Source organism: Thermobia domestica, chromosome 5, assembly GCF_964235325.1.
Source record: "Thermobia domestica chromosome 5, izTheDome1.hap1.1, whole genome shotgun sequence".
Classification (NCBI taxonomy): domain Eukaryota; kingdom Metazoa; phylum Arthropoda; class Insecta; order Zygentoma; family Lepismatidae; genus Thermobia; species Thermobia domestica.
Window position 1 is genome coordinate 224,816,906 of NC_137458.1, and position 23,759 is coordinate 224,840,664.

General features: G+C 37.5%; 1 protein-coding gene across 1 annotated transcript in view; it reads right to left on the reverse strand.

Annotated features, from left to right (window-relative positions):
• LOC145685409 (trypsin-1-like) overlaps nt 1-23,759 on the reverse strand; it is a 177,141-nt gene that overhangs the window by 147,808 nt on the left and 5,574 nt on the right. Inside the window, exons 2-3 of the mRNA XM_081757803.1 lie at nt 18,059-18,182; nt 7,360-7,522 (exon numbers count right to left, since the gene is read on the reverse strand). Of these exons, the coding sequence (XP_081613929.1) occupies nt 7,360-7,522; nt 18,059-18,182 (287 nt within the window). The remainder of the gene's footprint in view (nt 1-7,359; nt 7,523-18,058; nt 18,183-23,759) is intronic.

Genomic DNA, 23,759 nt, shown 5'->3' on the forward strand with positions numbered 1-23,759 from the left:
TGATTTACTCGTAGCACACAGGTGACAGGTGATTTACATGTGGGACAGAGGTGATTTACATGAAGGACAGAGATGATTTACACGCAGTACACAGATGACTTACATGTTGGACACAGGTGATTTCCTCGTAGTGCAGAGGTGGTGTAAAAGCATACTCGAGATGCAACGAAGAAAAGAGTTTATATATTTGGTGCCTTACGGAGTAACACCATCTATAACACCAAACACATCACCTTCAAAGTATATCACAAGTAACTAATAATTGTCAGTGAGCATTTTACTTTTGGAGTTTATTGTTTGCAACGAGCAAAGATTTAAGTAGTATCTTTGACATATTTGCCAAGTAACAAATAACGCAACATATTCTGCTGTAATTGGTCACGAAAATAATTTTGTAAACCTATGACCTGCTGCCACCTGTTTATCTTGTATCCTAGCGCAATGGAAGTTATGGAGTTTTTATAATCATTCAGCTGTCATTTGTCGAAAACTCTTTATAACACCGCCTGGTAGGAAAAACGACACCTACTAAAAATGGAGATTACTTTATATTGTTGATGTGAATGAGTGTAAAAGAATGAAAGTAAAAGAATACACTTGAACGGTATTATAGACGTCTCACACACGTGCAGTAGCCGTGCAAATGCACATATGCACACAACGGCTTAAGCACCGGTAATTTAAATGTGCTTCATCTACGCAAATGAACATGTGCACATGCACGGCTCAAGCATGGGTTATGTACGTGCGCTGCATCCACGCAAATGCACATGTGTACATAACAGCTACAGCACGTGTTATATAAATGTGTGCTTCATCCATGCAAATGCACCTGTGCACATAACGGCTCAAGCACGGTACATGCGCTGCATCCATGCAAATGCACATGTTTATATAACGGCTTAAGCACGGGTCATATAAATGTGTGCTTCATCCATGCAAATGCACATGTGTACCTAACGACTTAAGCACGGTTACGTACGTGCGCTGCATCCACGCAAAGGCACATGTGTACATAACGATTTAAGCACGGGTCATAAAAATGTGTGCTTCATCCATGCAAATGCGCATGTGCACATAACGGCTTAAGCACGGGTTACGTAAGTACGCTGCATCCATGCAAATGCACATGTGTACATAACGGCTTAAGCACGGGTCATATAAATGTGTGCTTCATCCATGCAAATGCACATGTGCACATAACGGCTTAGGCACGGGTTATATAAATGTGTGCTTTATCCGTGCAAATGCACATGTGCACATGCACGACTTAGACACTGGTTATGTACGTGTGCATAACCCACGCAAATGCACATGTGCACATACACGAGTTATGTATGTGTGCTTCATCCACGCAAATTCACGTGTACGGCCTATGCACGGGTTATGTATGTGTTCATCATCCACACAAATGCACATGTGCAAATGTACGGCTTATGATTGGATAGGGCACATGTGTCATACACGTACGTGTTGTGTGGGCTTTCTTTATTTATAAATAGAGAAAACAAAATACTAAAAATTAAGAAAGTACGTTTTATGATGAATGTGGTCAAGCTTGACAATATCATTTTTTTCAAGTTTTGTATGCAATTAGAAATGTTATAAAATGTAACCAAAATAATTTGTGGGCCTCCGATCCCCCCTTGGTGTTCCTGGGGTTAATCTGGGAATGTCTGATACTAAAGAGTAAACGAAAGTTTGCTTGAAACTTGATAAAATGCGAACGGAAAAAGTTGTTGTAATCATACATTTAATGACGTACAAAATACTATACTTGAATATTGAAGGAAAATGTTTGATATAAAACTGTCACTTATGCATTCTTCACGAAACAATAATAAATTTGCTTGAAATTGTTCTAGTATAAAACAGGGATCAAATGTTTTACAATACCTTAAAGTCGTTGGACCAGTTAATGCAAAGCATACATCCAACTACACAAAATCTGTTTTGTTAATAAAAAATGTCGGGAATAAAATTCCTTATAACAGAATTAGAACCTATGTTCAGAAACTACATTTGCAATAACCAACTCAATATTTGACATAATACCGAGTCAAATTGATTTGTATATTCTTTTACCTACAAATATATCTAGTATTTTAGTTAAAGTAGTTCTTACTTCACCTCTATGGGAAGCCACATATTGACCAGAGGATTGGACAGTCGACTTCAGGACAGTATTATGAGCAAAGCTTCCTGCCATATATTGCTTCCAGTATGTGTTAGGCATATGCCTTTCAAACGCTGTGAACGAGAAAGACGTTCAATGCACTCAGGACCCTGTGTCCTTATCCGGTGTTGTCTCACTTCAACAGTACTATCAGCAAAGCCTTCTGCCATATATTCCATCCAGTATGTGCTAGGCATATGCCTTTCAAACGCTGTGAACGAGAAAGACGTTCAATGAATTCAGGACCCTGTCTCTGCATCCTGTGTTGTCTCACTTCAACAGTATTATCAGCAAAGCTTCTGCCATATATTCCATCCAGTATGTGCTAGGCATATGCTTTTCAAACGCTGTGAACGAGAAAGACGTTCAATGCATTCAGGACCCTGTCTTCGCATCCTGTGTTGTCCCACTTCAACAGTACTATCAGCAAAGCCTTCTGCCATATATTCCATCCAGTATGTGCTAGGCATATGCTTTTCAAACGCTGTGAACGAGAAAGACGTTCAATGCATTCAGGACCCTGTCTTCGCATCCTGTGCTGTCCCACTTCAACAGTACTATCAGCAAAGCCTTCTGCCATATATTCCATCCAGTATGTGCTAGGCATATGCCTTTCAAACGCTGTGAACGAGAAAGACGTTCAATGCACTCAGGACCCTGTCTGTGCATCCTGTGTTGCCTCCTTCAACAGTACAATGAGCAAAGCCTCCTACCATATATTTCCTCCAGTATGTGCTAGGCATATGCCTCTTAAATGTTGTGAGTGAGAAAGACGGTCAATGCACTCACGACCAGGTCTCCGCATCCTGTGTTGTCTGACTTCCACAGTACTATGAGCAAAACCCTTCTGCCATATATTACCTCCAATATGTGCTAGGCATACGCCTCTCAAACGTCGTGAACGAGATAGACGGTCAATGCACTCAGGACCCTGTCTCCGCATCCTGTTTTGTCTCATTTCAAAACACTATGAGCAAAGTCTCCTGCCCTCCAGTATGTGCTAGGCATATGCATCTCAAACGTGATTGAGAAAAACGGTCAATACACTCAGGGCTCTCTCTCCGCATCCTATGTTGGCTCCCTTAGCTTTAGTTCGGCTTTTCTGCCCCTGGCCAATGAGCAGCCAGTTCAAGAGTAGTTGCTTTCACATAAAAAGAACGTTCACAACTAGATAAAAGTATTATTATCATCGGCGCAAATCTGTATTCATTTGGGGGGACGGGTGAGACCGTTCCCATATTATATATAGCTTTCCCCGAAATAAATTTGTTAGTTTTTCGTATTCCACGTACATCAATAATCATTCTTACCATTTCTAAGAGTGTTATTGACTATCCATTTTCTTAAGCTCTTTGTTCAGAAATAATACTGTATTTGTAAAATTTCATTCCATGTAAGAACTGCGTCCTTTTGTTCTTTCTTTCGTCCTTTCTACGTTTTTGTTTCTTTATCTTGATGTTACTTTCTTTCATTTCGCCTATCATACTTTATCGACCGTTGTTAGTTGTGATTCAAGTCGGCCGTCATCAGTAACATCAAAACTAAGACGAGTGATAAGCGAAATTAGTGTTCCACACCAACTTGCGCGGATATCAACATGACGGGACTTTAGTTATTATAACAAAGGGAAAATTATATCGTTTTGTTATCTGTAAAAGAAGGAAATGTTTGAATTAAAGAAAATCAAAATCGGGGAATAATTAGTCCGGGAAATTAGGAAGGGTAAGAGAATGCTTCCTTTTTTGTATGAATAGAATAAAGGCTTAGATTCACTCCTAAATTTTTGTATCATATCATATAGGATTTATCGGTCTGCAATTCTTCCCATTATAACTTCAATTTATGCATAAATTAAAATATATTTAATTCTGAAACTCAGGTGGGCAATTGCCCACTTCCTTCCTTGTGTTGGGCATAGCCCCACGAAACAAAATCCTAAATACGCCATTGGTTGTCTTCAACATTGGGAGGTGGGCAGATTTGAGGCTTATTCTAGGGCAGTGATTTCTGAGGTGAACTTGTTGTAGAGTATTTTATATATTAGGCGATGTAAATTAAGTAGTAGTACATATCAGTATTACAAATCACTGCCGTGAGCACATTCTGAGATCTGAATATATGCATATTTATAATAGGTATGTTTCTAATTAGTCATCCGCAAAGATCCACGTTAAAATTGTTTTATAATAATATAATAATATAAATAATGACTTCCCCAAAACTATGAAGAAATTATATCAATTATGTATGACGCAACAATATCTTATTTGAGTAAAATGATGATAATCTCAATAGCATTACAGGAATCGTTATAGAAATCTGACGCATGTCATATACTCCTTAGTTAATAGATGTAACCTTAAGATTATGGAGAAAAATATTCCGGCTATTGAGTTCTTTTCTTTGCTTATGAAGCATCCTCTCTCAAAAGAAAAATTGGGACACGCGGAAATACGTAAGAACAAACCATGGTTCGAACTAGCAGAGAAGAGAAAACATGCAAAATTACGTTGGTTACAAAATCCGAATGAAATAACAACACAATATTTTGTAGACATTAGACGGGAAACTTCCAAAACTTTTAGACAAAGAAACGCGATTTTTAGAAAAATAAAATTAAGGAACTTGAAGATAATAGTAAAAATAAGAACATTCGGGACATGTATAAAGGGATCAACGAATTTAAGAAAGGCTATCAACCTCGTGCTTATATTAAAGAAGCCCGATGGAATAGTTCTCAATGATACATATAGCATTTTAAATAGATGGAAAGATTTTTTTGACGATTTGCTTAACACGCAGCCAAAAACTAATTTGCGTGGAGAAAGGGATACACACACCACAGAACCGTATATTCCAGAACCCAACCGAATAGAAGTAGAAATCACAATAAGGAAATTTAAGAAACACAAATCTCATGGTGTAGACGAAATTTCGGCTGAGTTAATTTTAGCTGAAGGCGAAAAATTGTGGAACAAGATGCACAAACTCATCCTCCTTATCTACAACAAGGAAGAATCGTCACAAGAGTGGAAAGAATCAATCACTCTTCCAATCCACAAGAAATGCGACAACACTGACTGTAATAATTATGAAGGCATTTCTCTTCTGTCAACGTCCTATAAAATCCTTTCAAATATTCTATTAGCAAGATTGAACCCATACGCAGATGAAATTATTGGAGATTATTAGTGCGGATTTAGACGAAATCGATCAACTATCGACCAAATATTTACCATTTTTCAAATACTCGAAAAAAGTGGAATACAATACCCCGGTACATCAACTATTTATTGATTTTAGAAAGGCTTATAACTCCGTTAGGATAGAAACATTGTACAACGTTCTTACAGAATTTGGGATACTGAAAAAACAAATTAGTATAATTAAGGTATATTTAAATGAATCCTAAAGTAAAAGTTTTGGTAGGAAAAGTTTTGTCCACGAGCTTTCACGTCGAGAATGGCCTGAAACAAGGAGATGCGTTGTCGCCATTATTATTCAACTTTGTCCTGATACAACTTTGTTTTGATAAAGTGGATACTTTAAAATATCTAGGATCAATATTAACAGACGAAAATCATGTTCACGAGGAAATTAAATGTCAATTAAAAACAGGGAATTCGTGTTATTATTCAGTTCAAAATCTCTTGTCGACGCGAATTCTGTCGAGGAATTTGAAGCTTAAAATGTATAAAATGATAATCATGTCTGTTGTTCTGTATGGGTTCGAAACATGGTCGCTTCCTCTGAGGGAAGAACATAGACTGGAAGTATTTGAGAACAAGATCCTGAGACGAATATTCGGACCTAAGATGAACGGGAATGGGGAATGACTTAAAATTCATAACGAGGAACTACATAAATTATACGGCTTACGAAACATTGTAAGGGTTATCAAGTCTAAGAGGCTTAGGTGGGCAGGACATATAGCCTGGATAGAAGAAAGTAGGAACGCTTTGAAAGTGTTAGCGGTAAGACCAATCGAAAAACGACCATTATTAAGACCTAGGTGCAGATGGGAAGACAATATTAAGATGGATCTCGCAAAAATAGGAATACAAATTAGAAACTGGATGCATTTAGCTAAGGATAGAAGTCAGTGGTTAGTTTTTGTGAACGCGGCATCGAACCTCCAGGTTCCATAGGCTATAGAGTTAGCTTATTATGCATGAGTAGATGGCTAGGCTAATTCTACAAATAGATTAAATACGCATTTACTGAAAATATGGGTTCTACTGACATTGGATAGTCTATATACTCTTCGTGTGCTAAGACCTAGGGGAGAGGAGGAGATAAGATTTCACATCATTCGTCACGCACAGTCGCACGCCTTCGTTTTCATTAAAAATGGAAAAGCCAAGAAAAAAGCAATTTCATCTCACTTTCCTTTGTGGAAGTCGGACACAAATCATCACACTTATTCCAAAAAACACTTTGTAAGTCAGATTATTGGGGGAATAGTCCCCCAGGTCCAAGATTGAGGGACATGTCCCCTCTCGTCCCTCCGGGATTTGCGCCAGTGATTATTACATAAATATGTTATGCAGACAATGGAGCTGCAACTGGTTGTAAAATTAACCTTTTACAACCGAAATACAACGTTATTTACTTGTATATTTGTATAAGCGCTGCGAATTATCAGACGTCAAGGTAAAGTTCTTTCCCTCGAAACTTTTCCTTTGAGTTGACCTTGTTTAACGTGTTACTAAAAGTACATTACATTAATCAAGTGAAAAAAAAACTTTTGTCTATGGAGATACTTGCCCAGCGAGATTCCGTGATCGAATCTACATAAATCTTTGAACTTTCCAATGCGTATGTGAACTGATCTGTGTATCAACCTACTTATGTTGCCGATTGGGGTACAAATACACCGAATGCATGTATAGGAACGCTGTTGAGTAGTTTGAAGGACTAACATATCATCCTCAGAGATCTTAAGATAGTTAACTGATCGTTGAAAGAACTCTACATTTTGGCGTTCAATTAGAGAGCGCAAGTTGTCTTGTCTTTATACTCGTTTCTTTCATACAAAAATAAACAATCATTTTTTTCTTAAGATAGCATTATACTGTGTTTAAACCTTCAAAACTAATGAAATAACTATAACAACTAACAATATCAAACAACATTATTATATTAAAAAACAAAAAGAATCCGAAGAAAACATTTATCCTTACCCATAAACACAATGTGCTGCGGTAAGCACATAGTCCGCATTGAGAAGACTTCCACCACATTCAAACCGATTATTATAAAGAAGTCTTGCTACCCATGGATAACGATTAATTCCAGTTGGGCGCCCTCCAACAATTCTTATTTCTTGATTTTCTATTCCACAGTCTGTGAAAATGGACAGCAGATTTAATGCAATTGTAATGTTATATAAATTGATGGCAATTTAATCAGTAAATCTGAAAAAGAAAACTCTAACTGATACTCATACTTACTGGGGTTGCATTATATTGAAATTAGAAATGGATCAATTAACTTACAAGGTATTACTATTATTATTCTGTGTTCTTGGTTCACAGAAACTATATAATAAATAAATAATGCTCTTCAAATAACGAAACAACAGTGTTTGGAATAGACTTAAAATTTAGTCGTAATATTTTATTAAGGAGCGACACAATTAAACGAAAAGTGTTTTAATATAAGCACACTACACACACACACACACAGAAAAAAAACAGTCCCTTCATCTAAAGGGTGCGCTATCTGGTTGTATACAGGATATTTCAAAACAACACCGGGGATTCCTGGCACAAAGATAAGACGAAAAATATAGACCAACCTGGGTGCACAAATACTTCCTTTTGTAGTTACAGGCTGCCGAAAACATGAAAAAACGTAGTTTAAAGGACCATAGTTTGAATACTGTGGAACTCTCCGTAGTCGGATCAGGATTTTATTTAGGAACTAGTATGTGCCTTATCAGAAATTCATGTTTCAGAAACCTGCGGTACTTCTGCAACAATTTTTATACAGAGAGTGGTGAGTACTTCAAATTATATGCCGTTAGCCAAATTGCCTCTATAGAAATTGTTGGGTGAGTACCTTAGGATTCTGAAAGGTCAATTTTTGGATAACATACATATTACTTCCTAAGTGAAATCTTGACCCGACTACGGTAAGACCCATAGTTTTGGAGCTATGAGCCTTTAAACTTCATTTTTGTTTCATGTTTTTGACAGCCTATGACTCCGAAAGAAGCATTTGTACACCCTGATTGGTCTATACTTTTCGTCTTATCTTGGTATGAGGAATCACCTCCCAAACGTTGTCGGTGTTGTTTTGAAACACCCTGTATACCATTTGAGAGTGACAGTTCATTCGTACCCAAATGAGTGAAAGAAATACAGGAAGCGTTGTATAGCCGAGACTGTGATAAGTTTTGAAAGAAGGTTCTGCCAAAATAATGCACTAATCGCGCCTGCTCTACGCAAGTTTCGGCAGAAATTTCTTGAGATTAATGTGTTAATTAATATCACAAGATACTTTAGTGTACGTCCAGTGTGCTCAACCCAGAAAATTGCTGCTGTTGCCGAAAATATGTGCCTCATCCTAAATCCTCAATTCGCTATAGAGCGCAGTAACTGAATATTAGTCGCTCCAGCTTGAGGCTAATTCTGTATAAAACCGATATTCGCTTATAAGGCCGTACTTTCTTAGAAATTAAAGCAAAATGATCAGCCCTTCAATATGACTTGCCAGTGTGAGCTTCAGATTAGCTTCGAAATTGATGTAGACCAGAAAAATCATCTTTTCGAATGATGTACAGTTTCATCACAGAGGCTATGTCAACAAGCAAAACTGTCGTACTTGTGGCTTAGGAAAGTCACATGTTATCAAGAAGTTAATGCATCCTCAACGTGTAATTGTTTGATGTGGTTTGTGGTGCTAGGGTTGTTGTCCCTCTTTTTCTTCGAAAGTGAAGATGATGGACAGCTTAACAATACGATCAACGGAAAGGACAAGATAAATAGGTTCAACGATTTTTTATTCAATTGTTGCATTAGATGTAGGGGAGCTTTGGGGTCAGCAGAATTAGCTTCTTTTGTGATGTTCGGTTTCCACGAAGCTGCGATTTGACGTCGTTAGACATTTCTTGTGGGTATCTGGTCTGACCTGAAAAGTCTCAATATTTAAATCCAATGTAAATTCGTAGGATTATTGGAAGTAGTAGATGAAACACAGAAACAGTCATCCCTGAATGTTGAAACTACGGGATCTACAAACGAGTAAGTTGATTCACATTGATGTTGGATTTCTGGAACAACTTGTCGAATCACTTCCAGGTAATCATCCAGACCAGACGTAGTTTTACTCAGTATAAGGTAATTTTTACATGAGTGATTATTCTCTTATTTATTGTGCTTATATTTCAACATTATGTGGAAGTAACGTAGAGGAACCTAAAATATTCACGTTTCATATATACACACTATGACATGGTGCCCAATCTAAATCGTGTTTTGTGTGTTTCATAAATGTGATGTTATACAATTGCCATGTGTACAGTGTACATATCTTAGGGACTTATACACTGAATTACCTCTAGAACGGTCAACAAGTTGTTATTACAAAGATAATTTTATTGCAACAAAATTGAAGATGATCATTATGAACACAGAACATTGCGTTAATGGTAAGATTAAGACAATGAAAGCACTGTGAAACCAACCTGAAATACTATACAGAATGTCCATTATGGGGCTCCAATATTTATAACGGCCATTACTTGTATTTTGTAATGTACAGATGTACAGTACAAGGTGATATAAAAGTGTGGAAACATCCTAATAAGTAGTAGACGTTGCTAAATATAACCAAACTAACAATATAGGTGAGAATAGGCATGGGAGCAAGTGTTTGAAGACATATCACAATGACGTCTGCCATCCTGAATTTTGCGAAGTTGTCTTAAACAGAAACTATAGGAACTAATTTAAACTAAATAGAACTATACATCATTTAAATAACAACTTTTTGAAGAAATTGAATGAAAATATTATTTTTGCTCTACCGCTAACCATTACTGAGTTATGTCTTTTTTGTTAGTATCGTTGTAGGCGACTTACTAGCAGAAGATAGTCTTCACGTATTCAGAGCGCATTGAGACAGTGATGATCTCTGGAGAACAAGCGCCAGCGTGATTGGACACGATTTTAACCGCTGTCATCAACAGTTGTACTCTGTTTAAAACGGTGAAGAAATTCCAAGAAACCGGATCTGTGAAACATCGACTCAAGACTGCTAGATCACGCTCGGCGACAGACAAGCATCAACTATGTCAATGCTGGCATCATTCAGTAAAAGCCTCAAGAGAAGTACGAGTATCGTAGTCTGTGAAAGTGGTGTTAGTCGTACCCCGATCATGCGCATTATGCCAGTGAATTAGTGGCATCCATATGAACTGCAACTTCGCCAATACCTTACAGATAATGGTCCACATCGTCGTTTGGAATTTGCTCAATGGTTTACAGAGCAACTACGACAAAACCCCATGCCATTGTGGTGGTTATATTTTGCAGCGATTGCCGTTTATTAGGGCGTTTTCACACTTTCGGACCACCCTTTATAATGCTGTAATTCTGGAGGTAAAACAAGTAGAAACTCAAGTTGGATGTAGTGCACTGGAATATAGCGTAGTTGGTTGTTGAGACCAAAATGGTACTATAGTCGACATTACCAAAAATGGTGACAACAAGTAAATAAACTCAAGTCCTTTGGCGATATGTAGAGGCGAGTCATTCATTCAAGTGGAACGTAACTTCCGCTTTCTTTCATTAGAGATGTTTCTTCATTGAAGACAATTAAGAAGTAATATGATCACATTTTAAGAGCTAGAAGTGTTAAGTAACGTGAGAACCCGGCGTCCCTAAAAAGACTACTCAAAACATCCCGAGAGACTGAAATTGAGAAAATAAAACTAAAAGATAATAATAAGCTTTGGACAATAATCACATCATGGACCTTGAAAGTACCCATTCTGCCTTCAATAGCACATTATTGTCTAAATAAATACATGATTCAGGGTATTCTGCAGTTGGAAAATATGGATTCAGTCTGATATGCTTTTTGATAGCTGGGGGCGCGGTGGGTCAGTGGTAGAGCGTTCACCTCCGGTGCTTGTGGTCCCTTGTTCGATCCTAGTTCGCGCCGTGTGGACTTTGTAGTGGACAAACACCGTGCTCGTGGGTTTCCTCGGGGTTCCCCGTTTCATCGCACTTTCTTCATTCCACCTTTCTTTCATCTCTCATCATCACCGTCTCCTTTAGCCTAACCGGCATAACCGTGGGGCGCAAAACTTAAGAATTTCATTTTATTTTCTGGTAGTCAATTGCTTGGGGAAGCAGAAATAGGTAAAAACTAATTCAGATTTAAGATGATATTACTAAAACTTTCAGATTCATTGGGCCTAGACGGAAACTAGATTTCGACATTTGAGTTGGTTTTTCTTCTTGCGGATTTGGTTTGAAAGAGATATTCTTTTACCTTCTCTAGACTCTTGAACATAAAGATTTCACATACCGGTACTGTCAGTTCCTTCACTATTTTTCTGTTGTTTCACTAGAGCATGAATTTTTTTCTCTTCGAATTGGTTTGATGTAGTATGTCCTGAATTTCAAAAAGTATTGTCTTCTGCGATGTTCATGGTGAGTTACATGAAAGGAACGTTAACCTTGTTTCATAAAAAGTATTAAGGTCAAACGGAAGAAGTAAACTGTCTACCGCTTATGCACTATAACTCTGTATCATGTTAAAAATTTGTTGTCAGTCCTATTGCTAATTACAACAAATCCAAGGCTTTAACCATGGAACTTTAAAGAAATTTGTTCTACGAAAATGTAGAAAATATGTTTGAATTCTTGGTTTCTTACCGATGAACTGGTCGATAGTTCGTGAAGTTCTTTATCAGTACTTACATTCACCGATGGTTCTAGAACGCATAGCTGACAACGAAACCTTTCTTTCCACATAATGGTTTTCGAGGAGACCAATTACCACTCGACTGGCCACGTCAATAAATACAACGATAAGGTTATAAGATGAGAAAATCCAAATATAGCAGAACAGGTGCTCGATAATCCTAAAATGAATGCGTCGAGGGACAACCCAGACATTATGAGTGCTCATCTATTTCTGTTCGCAGGAAACACCATAGGAAAAGTACACCTAGGTATAATACTTGAACACTTAGTCGTGTCATATATAGGAAACATGAAGCAGAATATTCTTCTTCAACACAAGGTGTCACACGTAAATTCTTAAACTGTTAAATTAAATGAATTATTGTGAATTAGCTGAAAATCAACGACTTCCCCAAATATCCTTTATATTAGACAACATTTAGTAATTCCTAAACATAAATTTCTTTAAAGGATATGCAAAAGTCATTAAGGACACCATCGCCGCTACATTGTATGCTTTATTTAATTATTTTTTTTTTTTTGTCAGCAACCATAGTTCATGCTCTGGGAGATATAACGCAAGTTTAATTTTTACTTTTTCTTTATCAATTACTGTTTATTTCTGCTAGCTACAGACATTTGTTCATTACATGTACAGTACTGTAGGGTGGTTCGAGAAAGCACCTTTTTCGAAATTGGCTTACGGCTAGTGCTAAGTTTTGGTAAAATTGGCTTAACAAGAAGATTGCAAAGTTTGAGCTCGATTGGTGAAAGTCTTGAGGTGCCGCATCGGATATAAAATTTGAGAAAAATTGGAAAATTGGTACTTTTGGTGAAAATTTAAAAAGATGAATTTTTTCCTGGTTTGAGCATTTTGCATGTTGGTTATATCTAAATGATATTAACAATGTTACAAATAATATTAATGGGCATTTAGAGTCTCTATAAGAATATCTGAGCTCAAAGATTTTGCCGAAATTTGCTTAACATAAACAAAATGTGTATGCGTTTTTATTACGTTTTTTGTTCCTATTAAAATTAAGTGCAGTTATTTTGACAACTCGTACATTTTATAATGCTTTGTCTGCAGTTCTCCGTCTATTTTTCAAAATTTTTTTCGAGAATAGCCCAGAACTAGGAGGTCGAGTTCCACCCTCCCATCCACTCTTGCATAATTGTATAAATATTGGTTTAGTATGCAATGTTCAATTTGTGTGTTTCTATGTAGTAGTTTCTTGCTCAGCCTTAGTTGAAAATCGTGGAATATGAACACGAGATTTACGTGTTGCCAAAACAAATCTACGGCGCTCTTTTTTTCCCGCACACTGACGCTCTTGCATTGTCACATTTTTACATGTCTTTCGACTGCTTGTGTATGAACAGGAAAATAACTTATATATTCTCTCGGATAAGATTGTTTCACACTTAAATGTCGTGTCAATGATGGTTCAGACAATTGGCACTTAGACTAATCAATCATATCGACACAATTGCATGCATCGATCACAATTTCTGGAACTATGAATTCTCGGGTGGCATTAGGAGATGAGAAACTTAAGACCGTGCTTCTAGAAGTCTCCTCCGACCAGATATCCGCAGGTTTGGGTCATTATCAGAAATAATTGTCAGAAGAAGGTTTTCCGAGTGGGCAACCAGGTATTTCTCTTCAACGCAGGATTGATTATTTTTCTGTACTTTTCGTCCATGCAGCGGGCAGTAGACAAAAGACACCACAGGTGTCGGCCCCTTTCAACGCACGATGGTTTTGTCCTGATAAAATACAAAGAGAAGTATACACGTTCATAATGTACTGGACGATTGCCTGCAACATTTCAGACATATTCTCCGTTGCAATGTACTGCCTTAATATTCTATTAGCAGTTGTCAGTCACCTATCATGATGTGTACTTCTAAGGATGACGCTCAGCCATCCAGTGTCGCAATCGTCGCTTAAAACAGCTTTACAAATGCAGAGAAGATAAGTTTGGTCATTGGTTAGGTTCTCCTGCGTTAAGTCGGTAGTCCAAGGTACTCGTATAAGTTAAACCGTTGCATCGGAATGTTCTCTCAGTCTTGTAGTGCCGTTCCAATTGGTCCTGCAAACGTCGTAGATCTAACACTTTTCCATCAATTTCATCAATGGTATGCCGCAAAGGAAGTTCATTTGTGTGCAAAAGACAAACAAATCTTTGAAGAGGCTTTTTGAGATGGTATTCCAGTTTGAGCATAACACCACACTTCATTCCCGTATTAATGGACGTTCAACCGCAACCTACTACCAAGAGTCCCTGCATTTCGATATCATTTTCTAAGAGAAAATTTCGGATGGCTTCAGCAATGCCGTTTGCTTTTCCGGATGTAAATGTTATGTGACTGATGTAGTTCGACCCTGGCTCCTATGTAAGAACAATGCGCTCATCCATCTCAAAAACCCGATAAGATTTATGTCATTTTTCCCGGATCATTATTGTTTCTTCACGTCTTCCGTCAAAATATAACCCTTTTACTTTACTTGACTTCCTCTGATGATGCAGCTTCCTCTGCAAAGGTTTCACCTATTTTCTTTCTCTGTCTCTAAGAACTTTGTTTAAGTAAATTACTTTTTCTTTACAATCAGCAGAAACAAGGCTTACATCTTGCAAAAAGATGAAGGTAGAAGACCTGCTTTTCTTTTAGAAATTTACATTCTATAAACTGCACTAGAGAAGTTAGGAAGTTTCAGTTTCATTTGCTGGAAAAATTCTATGGACTTGTTTTGTCTTTTAGAAGGGTGCATTTTTTTCTGAGTCCTAGGTTTCCTTCGTCTCAGTTTCAGTTTCATTGAGGAAGAAACCAGTGGTGAAACTTGAGGCACCACCAACTTCATGTTTTTACTTTGATTTAGTCCTCTCTTCATTACGTCGAATCTAGTTTTGTCAACGTTTAGTTTCTTTTGTGTCGAAACGTCCAACAAACATGTTTCTTTGAGTGCGCTGATTCGACGGGTATTCCCAAAAAAGGAGCCGAATTCTTTTTTCCACAATTGCAATGAACAAATGGATTGACACATTTGCACTTTGCAAAATCAAACAAAGTAGTATGAGCCATCTTCTAAAAATGAGCCACCTTGGAAGCACTAAATGTCCTATTGAACGACTTTTGAAGCTTGCAAATATTTGAATGATAATCCAATATTCAAGCTATGATTCTTCGTTCACTTAAGATAGCAACTTTGCTAATCGAAGACTTCTTACAAATCTGGATTACTTTCCGGGCAACTGATCTAGCTATTTCTTTAGCAGATGCATCCTTCTGAGCATTTACCTCTCTTCTAGTCTCTCTCTCACAAAACATATGATAAGATAGATGAAACTGTTGTCAACTGCACCCCACTAAGATCCTGTGGTATTCCAATTATGTCATGAACATAGTCAGTAGATCTCGAACTTGATTTCTTGGCTATTGTTCCGCAATAATGAGAACACAGTCTAACACATGTTCTACGTCCGGACACTACAGCCAATATCATTTCACGAAATCAAGACACATTAACGCATCATATTCAACGAAGGGACGAGCCCCTTGATGAGAACGCACCTTCTCTGATTTTAGTTAAAATATGTTGACATCAAACTTTTAACAAATGAAATATAGCCCTACCAATAAGTAATACACTCACAAGAGTATAATACTCGTAGTGATTAATGTTAAAAGTGCAAACAAAGTTCTTCAAAATGCAACAAACTAACATGAACCACATCATCACTGGCAGAACTCAAGCCGATACTAATTTGTTGATGCTTGCACCTTGGGCAAGTTCACTACGCGTTGCAACAGGGAAATTGGATTAATTTACCCAACTACCCTGTAATTCAGGTGCCACAGCAAATTACATTCTATTTTTGTGTTTTTCTTCCGATAGCAATTTCTTTAAAATAACATGGTGACTTAATTGTTTAAAAAAGACATTGTGTTAGAAGTGAAAAGTTGTTCAGAAGAGTTATTATCTGGGAGTCCAAAGCTAAGCCTTCTGGCCTGAGCAATGTAACAACTTATTGAATATCGATACACGCACCTCCAAAACAAATTATATGTTTTCACGTACTACAAAGTTCTTTATTTCAATTCAAAATGCATGTCGAAAATGTACAATTTCGCGTAGCTTTCGCATATTTTGACTTAAGGTTATGTATTAGATCCGGTCAAAGATTTTCGGCAATGACCATTATTATTTTTGTAGCATTGTTTATATCATTAAGTATTAACTACATGCAAAATAGATAAAAAATACTATTTTTCAACATTTGCACAAAAAGTAACGTGTATATATCTCTCTCTCTTTATATATATACAGATGGTGATCAGAAAAATGGAAACACCTGAACGAAATTGCAACTTACCAGATTAATATGGTGTCTGATCACCTTTCGCCTTCAGAACAGTCTTGATGCGACGTGGGATGGAGGCATAGAGGTCGTGAATAGTAGCAAGTGGAATTTTACACCATTCCTCGTGCAGGGCATCGGCCAGTTCTGTGAGAGAGGATGGAGGTGGAAATCGTCGCTGGAGTCGTGTTTCCAAGACGGACCACAGATGTTCAATTATGTTGAGATCTGGGGATTGGGCGGGCCAGGGGAGGTGTTCAACGTCATCCCGATGTTCCTCAAACCACGCTGCAACAACGCCAGATGTGTGAATGGTTGCATTATGGAGCATGGTGTCATTGTCCGGGAACAACATCCGGACCATAGGATGCAAGTGTTCTCCTAAAATTGCGACATAATCGTTGGCAGAGATTTGTCTGCTAAGTGTGACCACAGGACCCAATGAAAACCATGATATTGCGGCCCACAGCATCACCGAGCCGCCGCCATGTTTCACAGTTGGGCGGAGACACTGTAGATCATAAGCTTCTTTGGGCGTTCTCCACACATAAACACGGCCCATAGTTGGGAATAGGGTGAAGGATGACTCATGTGACCATATCACACGTTTCCAGTCCTCAACGGTCCAAGTTGCATGGTCGCGACACCATTTGCGGCGTGCGAAAGCGTTATAGTCCCTGATGAGCGGTTTGGCCCGTGCAACACGACCCCGTAAGTTCATGTCATGTAATTCGCGGCGGACTGTGATTGTCGAAACAGGGTGGGGGAGGTGCTGATTGAGTACCTCCGTCACTTGCTCCGAAGTGGCACGACGGTTCTGCGTGACAATGCGCTTTAATACCCAGCGTGACTTGTCACTCATGATTTTCTTCCGCCCACTGTTCCGCTTCCCCGATGTGGTTTTCCCGTGTGTTGTGTAGGCTGTCATCACCTTCGACACTGTCCCACGCGACACACCTAACACAGTAGCCACTGTCGTCATACTCACTCCACATAACCGCGCACTAACAATTTGCTCTCTTTGAAAATCTGAGAGGTCTCCTATTTTACACTACCTCCGTCTGCTGCAGCCACTGGACACTGCTGTTCCACTGCGCCTGACGTAGTATGGAGACCGACCTAACACACCACCATCAGTGGTCCGGCGCTGCGGGCGCCACGAAACCACTGCCAACCCATACATCTGACGTGTTGCCAACTACAGGTGTTTCCATTTTTCTGATCACCATCTGTATATATATATATATATATATATATATATATATATATATATATATATATATATATATATATATATATATATAAACTTTAGGTCAATGCGGTACCTCAAGACTTATATCGATCGGTTCAAATTTTACACAATTCTTATTAAGTCAAGCAAAATAGGAAAATAAATAAGACATTATTTTTGCTCAGAACGAAAAAAGAACAAGTTTAGAACATTCTTGATTTTAAGGTATTTTGTTTGAAAGGAATTCCACAATAATGAAGTCCATTTTACAAATATGAGAAAATTATTATAGTAAATAAATAATAAAATACATGAAAGTGTTCATTAAAAGCTAGCAAAAATATAAAGTTGTCGAATGTTTACTCACTACACGAACAGTTCTTCAGCGTGTTTAGAGGTCTCACAGTAGTAGTTGATGTGTTAAGCAATCCATAAATCTCTTCGATGATTGATTTCTCTGTGACCTGGGACTCGTTAGTGTCTTGCGGGTCCTGTAGAAATATAGACAATAAGTTAATATTACTATTTATGGTTATTGAAACCAACTAGTTCTAATGTTTCAACTTTGGTCATTAAAATACTACAAACAAAAAAGGGTTTGTTCTTTTCATGTGTCATATCCTTGACTGAATTACTTCATAATAAAAGGTTTCTCAATAAATTTTGGAAAAACAATATTTTTACATTATTTACTTCATGAAGAGGAGAGATTAACGAAGACTGATTAATACACAAAATGATTCATGTTTACAAAAAGGAAGTTTGAACCTCTTCCTACAATTCCACTACTTGTTATGTCCTGTAGAAAGGCTCCAATAGTAGATTATAATTTTATATGAAACTAGCCTTTGGCTAGCTTGGAGCTCCGCCCCCACACCCACGCGTTTGCTCGGCCAGCTGGGGGCCTCGCTTCCTGACCACCGCGTTTTCTGTCTACAGCCTTGTGCCTCTTGTACCTGCAATTCTAACAAATTTCAAGTTTCTTTTCGCATTTTAACTATCTAAAAGATAAGAATTTGTATCCCAAGAAAACACCCATTTAAATTATATGGATATTTCTTCATCCCCCTTTAGACCCCTTAAAAACTAAAAATATTTACTTTCGGCAATTTTCCTGTGACAGTCTTGGAAGGCTACAATCATGTCAAGTTTAATCATTCTTATCCAGGTGTAACTACCTAAACATTTTGGTGTATAGAAGATGTCCCATATAAATTACATGGGAAAAATTTTTCGGTTTCCCGTAAACCTCTCCAAAGTTGGAATTATTTTATTTTTAATAATTTACTTAGGTGACACTAACAAAAACGTACAAACATACCGGATTTCAAACCTATATTGCAATTCAAAGTACCTATAAGATGGGATCATAGGTCCAAAGGAAAGCTCTTTTAAATAACATGGGGAATTCCTTCATTGTCCCTTTAAACCCCTAAAAATTAAAATATTCACTTCTTCCAATTTCCCTGTAGGGTAGTCCCAAAATGATACATTCATGTCAAATTTAATCATTGTAGCCTTGCCTTACAGAAAGTACCCAATAATTTTGGAGTGTATAAAAGTGTCTCCTATAAATAACATGAGGAAGATCTTTTAGTTTACCATAAAACCACTCTAAAGTAGGAAATTTTCATTTCTAGTGATTTTGATAAGTAACCGTATAGAAAACGTACAATCATACCTAGTTTCAAGTTTTTACTCTAATTCAAAGTACCTAAAAATGATATAAGTAAAAAAGACCTTTTAAATAACATGGGAAATTTTTTCATCCCTCCTTTAGACCCCTAACTGCAGTTTTGGCAGTTTTTCTAGGGTTCTAGTTGAAATCATACAAAATTTCAACTTCCCATATCAACCGTAAGTACCCGGTAATTTATGTCAGTTTATGTAATGTTTAGTCAATAGTACTTGAGATAATCTTAGACAAATTTAAGAAGATATTTAAAACTCCAGAAAAGACTGAGAAGATGGTGCCAAATGTATAATCGTTATCTTGTTTTGCTGTAATTGCCTTCACATATTGGTCAGGTTAATGTGTCGGGGGATTGACGTTGAGGAAGATTTCTTGATTGCTGATGAATTCTCCACTCTCCTTCAAATCGTGATAATGCTCTTTTGATACTGATAGGATGTATTGGTGGTATTAGTACTGATGACATCCGTTAAATGGCAATTGTACTGTGGAAAATACAGGATGGTAAACACTATTTGAACAAACTTCGGGAGCTGATTACCGACACAGAAACCAGCAAAATAGTCGTCTGGAACTTTGGTCAATGAGGGATAGTTTCGGTTATATAAGATGCCGAAAGCGTGGGAAAAGGAAGTTTAAAAGCCTGTAATTAAAAACCAACGCAATGTAGAGTGCGGTTTAAAACAAGACACTTGAAGTCATACCTGTCATGAAGTCACCTCTATTGAAAAGTGTATGTTTCAAACCTCCACAAATGTGTACGAGGGATTCCTGAAAGGAATGTAGGGATTACCTATAACCTGGCAAGTAAACATGGGTTGAAATCGTTGTATATGGAGAGATTTCCCATATGGTAACCATAATTTGTCATAATTTGTACGTAATAAGTCGATATCTCAAAAAGATACGGACAGGGTGGTTGATAAATTTAGGAGCAAGTAATGAAAAATTTCAGAATATGTATCAAGCAACCGTACGTGCAAAGCGACGGAAATGTAAGAAAAACATCAGAGACACAAAATTCATTCTCGCTTCTTCAATAAACCCTTAAACCCATTGAAAATGGCGGTTATACTGTGCAAATTGAAGAGGTAAAAATTGCCATACGCCAGGCCAATATGTCTGGTCAATGACAACATAAGACTAGAGGAGACACATACAAGTAGGCCGAAACTAATCTGAAACAACCAAAGTATGAGTAGAAAGTCTACTGAATAGTGTAATCCACTTACTTTAATTGCTGTACTAGAGATGCTTGAAGTGACCACTATGAGTTGTTATGCACACATCCCACGTGGGCGAATGGAGAAGAGCCCAGGGTAATGGGTACAGCACGAAAGACGTCTTGGAGACGTTGCTCCAACACGTTGGTGTCAGAAGATTGTGTAGCATATACCAGAGTCTTCAAATAAGTTCAGATGATTAAGATCGGGAAACCGGATATGCCATGCGGCACGGGCTCCCGTTCGATCCATCGTCAATGGGAATGTGCGATCTAGATATTGGCATACATCAGCACGAAAGTGAGCAGGAGCGCCATCATGCATGAACCACATGCGTTGGCACACTGTTAAGGCAACTTCTTTGAGAAATATGGGAAGAACCCCTCATGTGCAACACCAGTTAGTCTTTGCAGAAGAAGATAGAGCCCCACCAAATGATCTCACAAAATACTCGCCCATACATTAATGCCATAACGTTCTTGGTGATTGGTAGCGATGATACCATGGGAATTTTCTTCGGTCCACAGATGTGTGCTTTGTAAGTTTGTAATCCCATTTCTCCCGAACGTCGTTTCATTCGTAAACTATACAGACGACAGAAACGCCAAACCGTTCGTGTCCTGACGAATGACCACTGGCGAAAGACTTCCCGCGGGCGAAAATCCACATTGGATAGTCCCTTCACACTTTGCCCGTGATACGGATACTACGCATGAGCATGAAGAATTGCTAAAATCGTCACATGCGGGAAATTAGTCTCACAAGCCTCCAGTCTTTAAGTCGTACCAGGATCGTTTTCCACCATTTGTAACACACGTTCCTAAATCTTCGGTGTGAGCACCCCATGCGGTCGTCCGCAGATGTTCTGCCGAGAAAATAGTATGCAGGGTAAAGATAGGCGCTGCTGCACAGCCGCAAATTTTTGATGAACTGGTTGTTGTCGATCTGGAAATCGTTATAGGTGGAAATCTTAAGTTTAGTGTGTACTAGGTGGGTACTGTGCATGCTTACTAATTATATTGTGTTGCATTATTTTTTCCAATCTTCCTATATTTAATAGTTACTTTAATTTAGAATTTGAACGACAATAATACTTTATGAATTTGATTTCGTGGAAACCCATTATAAAGTGTAAAATACATGAGCTAAGCATATATATATATATATATATATATATATATATATATATATATATATATATATATATATATTCTAATAGAATAATCCTATTTTAAATACTGCCCCTGATGATGATGATGGTCTTGAATTTCTAGAACTCCTGTATAGTGATCGTGATTTTTGGAACATCGTGTAGATTATTTATATTGTATGTTGGTAATACTATTTAGCTCACAGTGGAAGAAAGAAAACAAAATATGAAAAAGTTGTAGGATTATAAATTAATTGTCCTTGTAAAGATCAGTTGCCTTTTAAATGGGAAAATCCAAGTATCAGCGTTCTTTCATTCAGTTGCAAAATAACGATTCAGCAGTTTATAATATACAGAGGAAATATCTGTATCGCAATGAAAAGTGTTTTTAACTTTCTGAATGCTTGTGTTGTTCGTGTTTCCTTCTTCCTAATTGAGTACTTTTACTTTTTTTTCGTTTAGAAATGTCTTCGCTCATGTAAAAAAATAGTTATTTATTCTTGTTCTGTCTTTTTTACCTTCATAAAATGGCTTAATTCGGTCTACTGAAGTCTCCTGTATTGTTTGACGTTACGAGTCTGGTAATTTGACCTTATAAAGATTAGGGTTAACTCTTTCGATAATTTCTAGAGGTCCTACGTATTTGGATGAAAATGATTCTGGTATCCCAATTTGACGATTGGGAAAAAATGCAAGTACTTTCTGGCCCTTATAAAAATTAGTTTGATGGTGCCTTTCTTTCAAAATATCTTTTCTGTTTATTATAACTTGCGACTAAATTATTCTGTACGATCCCTCGTATCTTATTCAAGTGTTCTTTGCCGACACATAACGTCGGAGTTGACGCTAACGCAATATTAGATATAGTGTTAAGTTAATATCCGTGCATGAGAGAAAATCTTGAATATTCAGTTCCAGCTTGTACGACTGTATTAATTGCAAATGTTATGCATGGTATTAGTTTTGGCTAATGATTTTGATTTTCCTGTACAGAAAAATTAAGAGCATTCTGTATGATTCTGTGGAATGTTTTCACTACACCCAGATTTCTGTGGTCATACACTGGACAAAATTGAAATTCAAAATTTTAAAATTTTACTAGATTCTGCAACCTCTTAAAGTTATGTATAGAGTGTCTGACCAAATACAGGTATGAAAAAGTTCCGTATTTAAGAATAATGTAATATATAAGAAATTGTTAAATTTCTTCTGCTGTGATGTTGTCTACAACTCTGGTAACACAGTATATTTCGTGGACATTTTAATAGAAACTAGTATGTGTTGAATTTTCTATCTCCGACCGGCACCTGCTCAATTGAATCGTACTGCTAGGCAGTGGCAATGGATTTATATAGGTGATTCAGCAATTGGCTCAGCGGTTTAGCTTGTAACTTCTTGAGTTTTTGGCAAAGATTGCATGTCTTTATTCTATTGGCTATGTAAGCTTTCATATTAGGAAAATAGTATTTCCTAAGCGCCGACTGGTATGTCTTGGTATACACGAAGTGTGATGCCATTGTGTTCTTATGGATAGCCTCAAACCATTTGCCTAGTAAAGATTTCGGTACACAAAGTAAATACAGCAGTCTTAATTGAGGGTGTTTCTGAGTCCTGTATAATAATCAACTTTTAGGAGAAAAATATTTCGCGGCTCGGAGTGTCTTGTTCGGGTTTGTTCTAAAATCGTGTTTTCTTAACCTTTTAAAGAACAATTCCAAGTGCGACAGTTGCTGTTTCCAATTTTTGCTCCCTATAACGAGGTCATCCGCAAAGGCTATTACGCGCGGTGGTGGACCCTCTAAAACCATGCATACAGCTATTCTTAAGACAGCGCGGACGAGGTGTGTTCCATTACGCAGCGTTGAAACTTATACGCATTTCTAGTATGATTAAGTTCAAAAGTAGCGATGTGAGGTGGAAAATTTTCCGCTATACTTTTCTGGAAAATTTTCCGTTCTAAAACAGTATCAGTAATCAAGTAACAATTCCTCAGCAATCATAA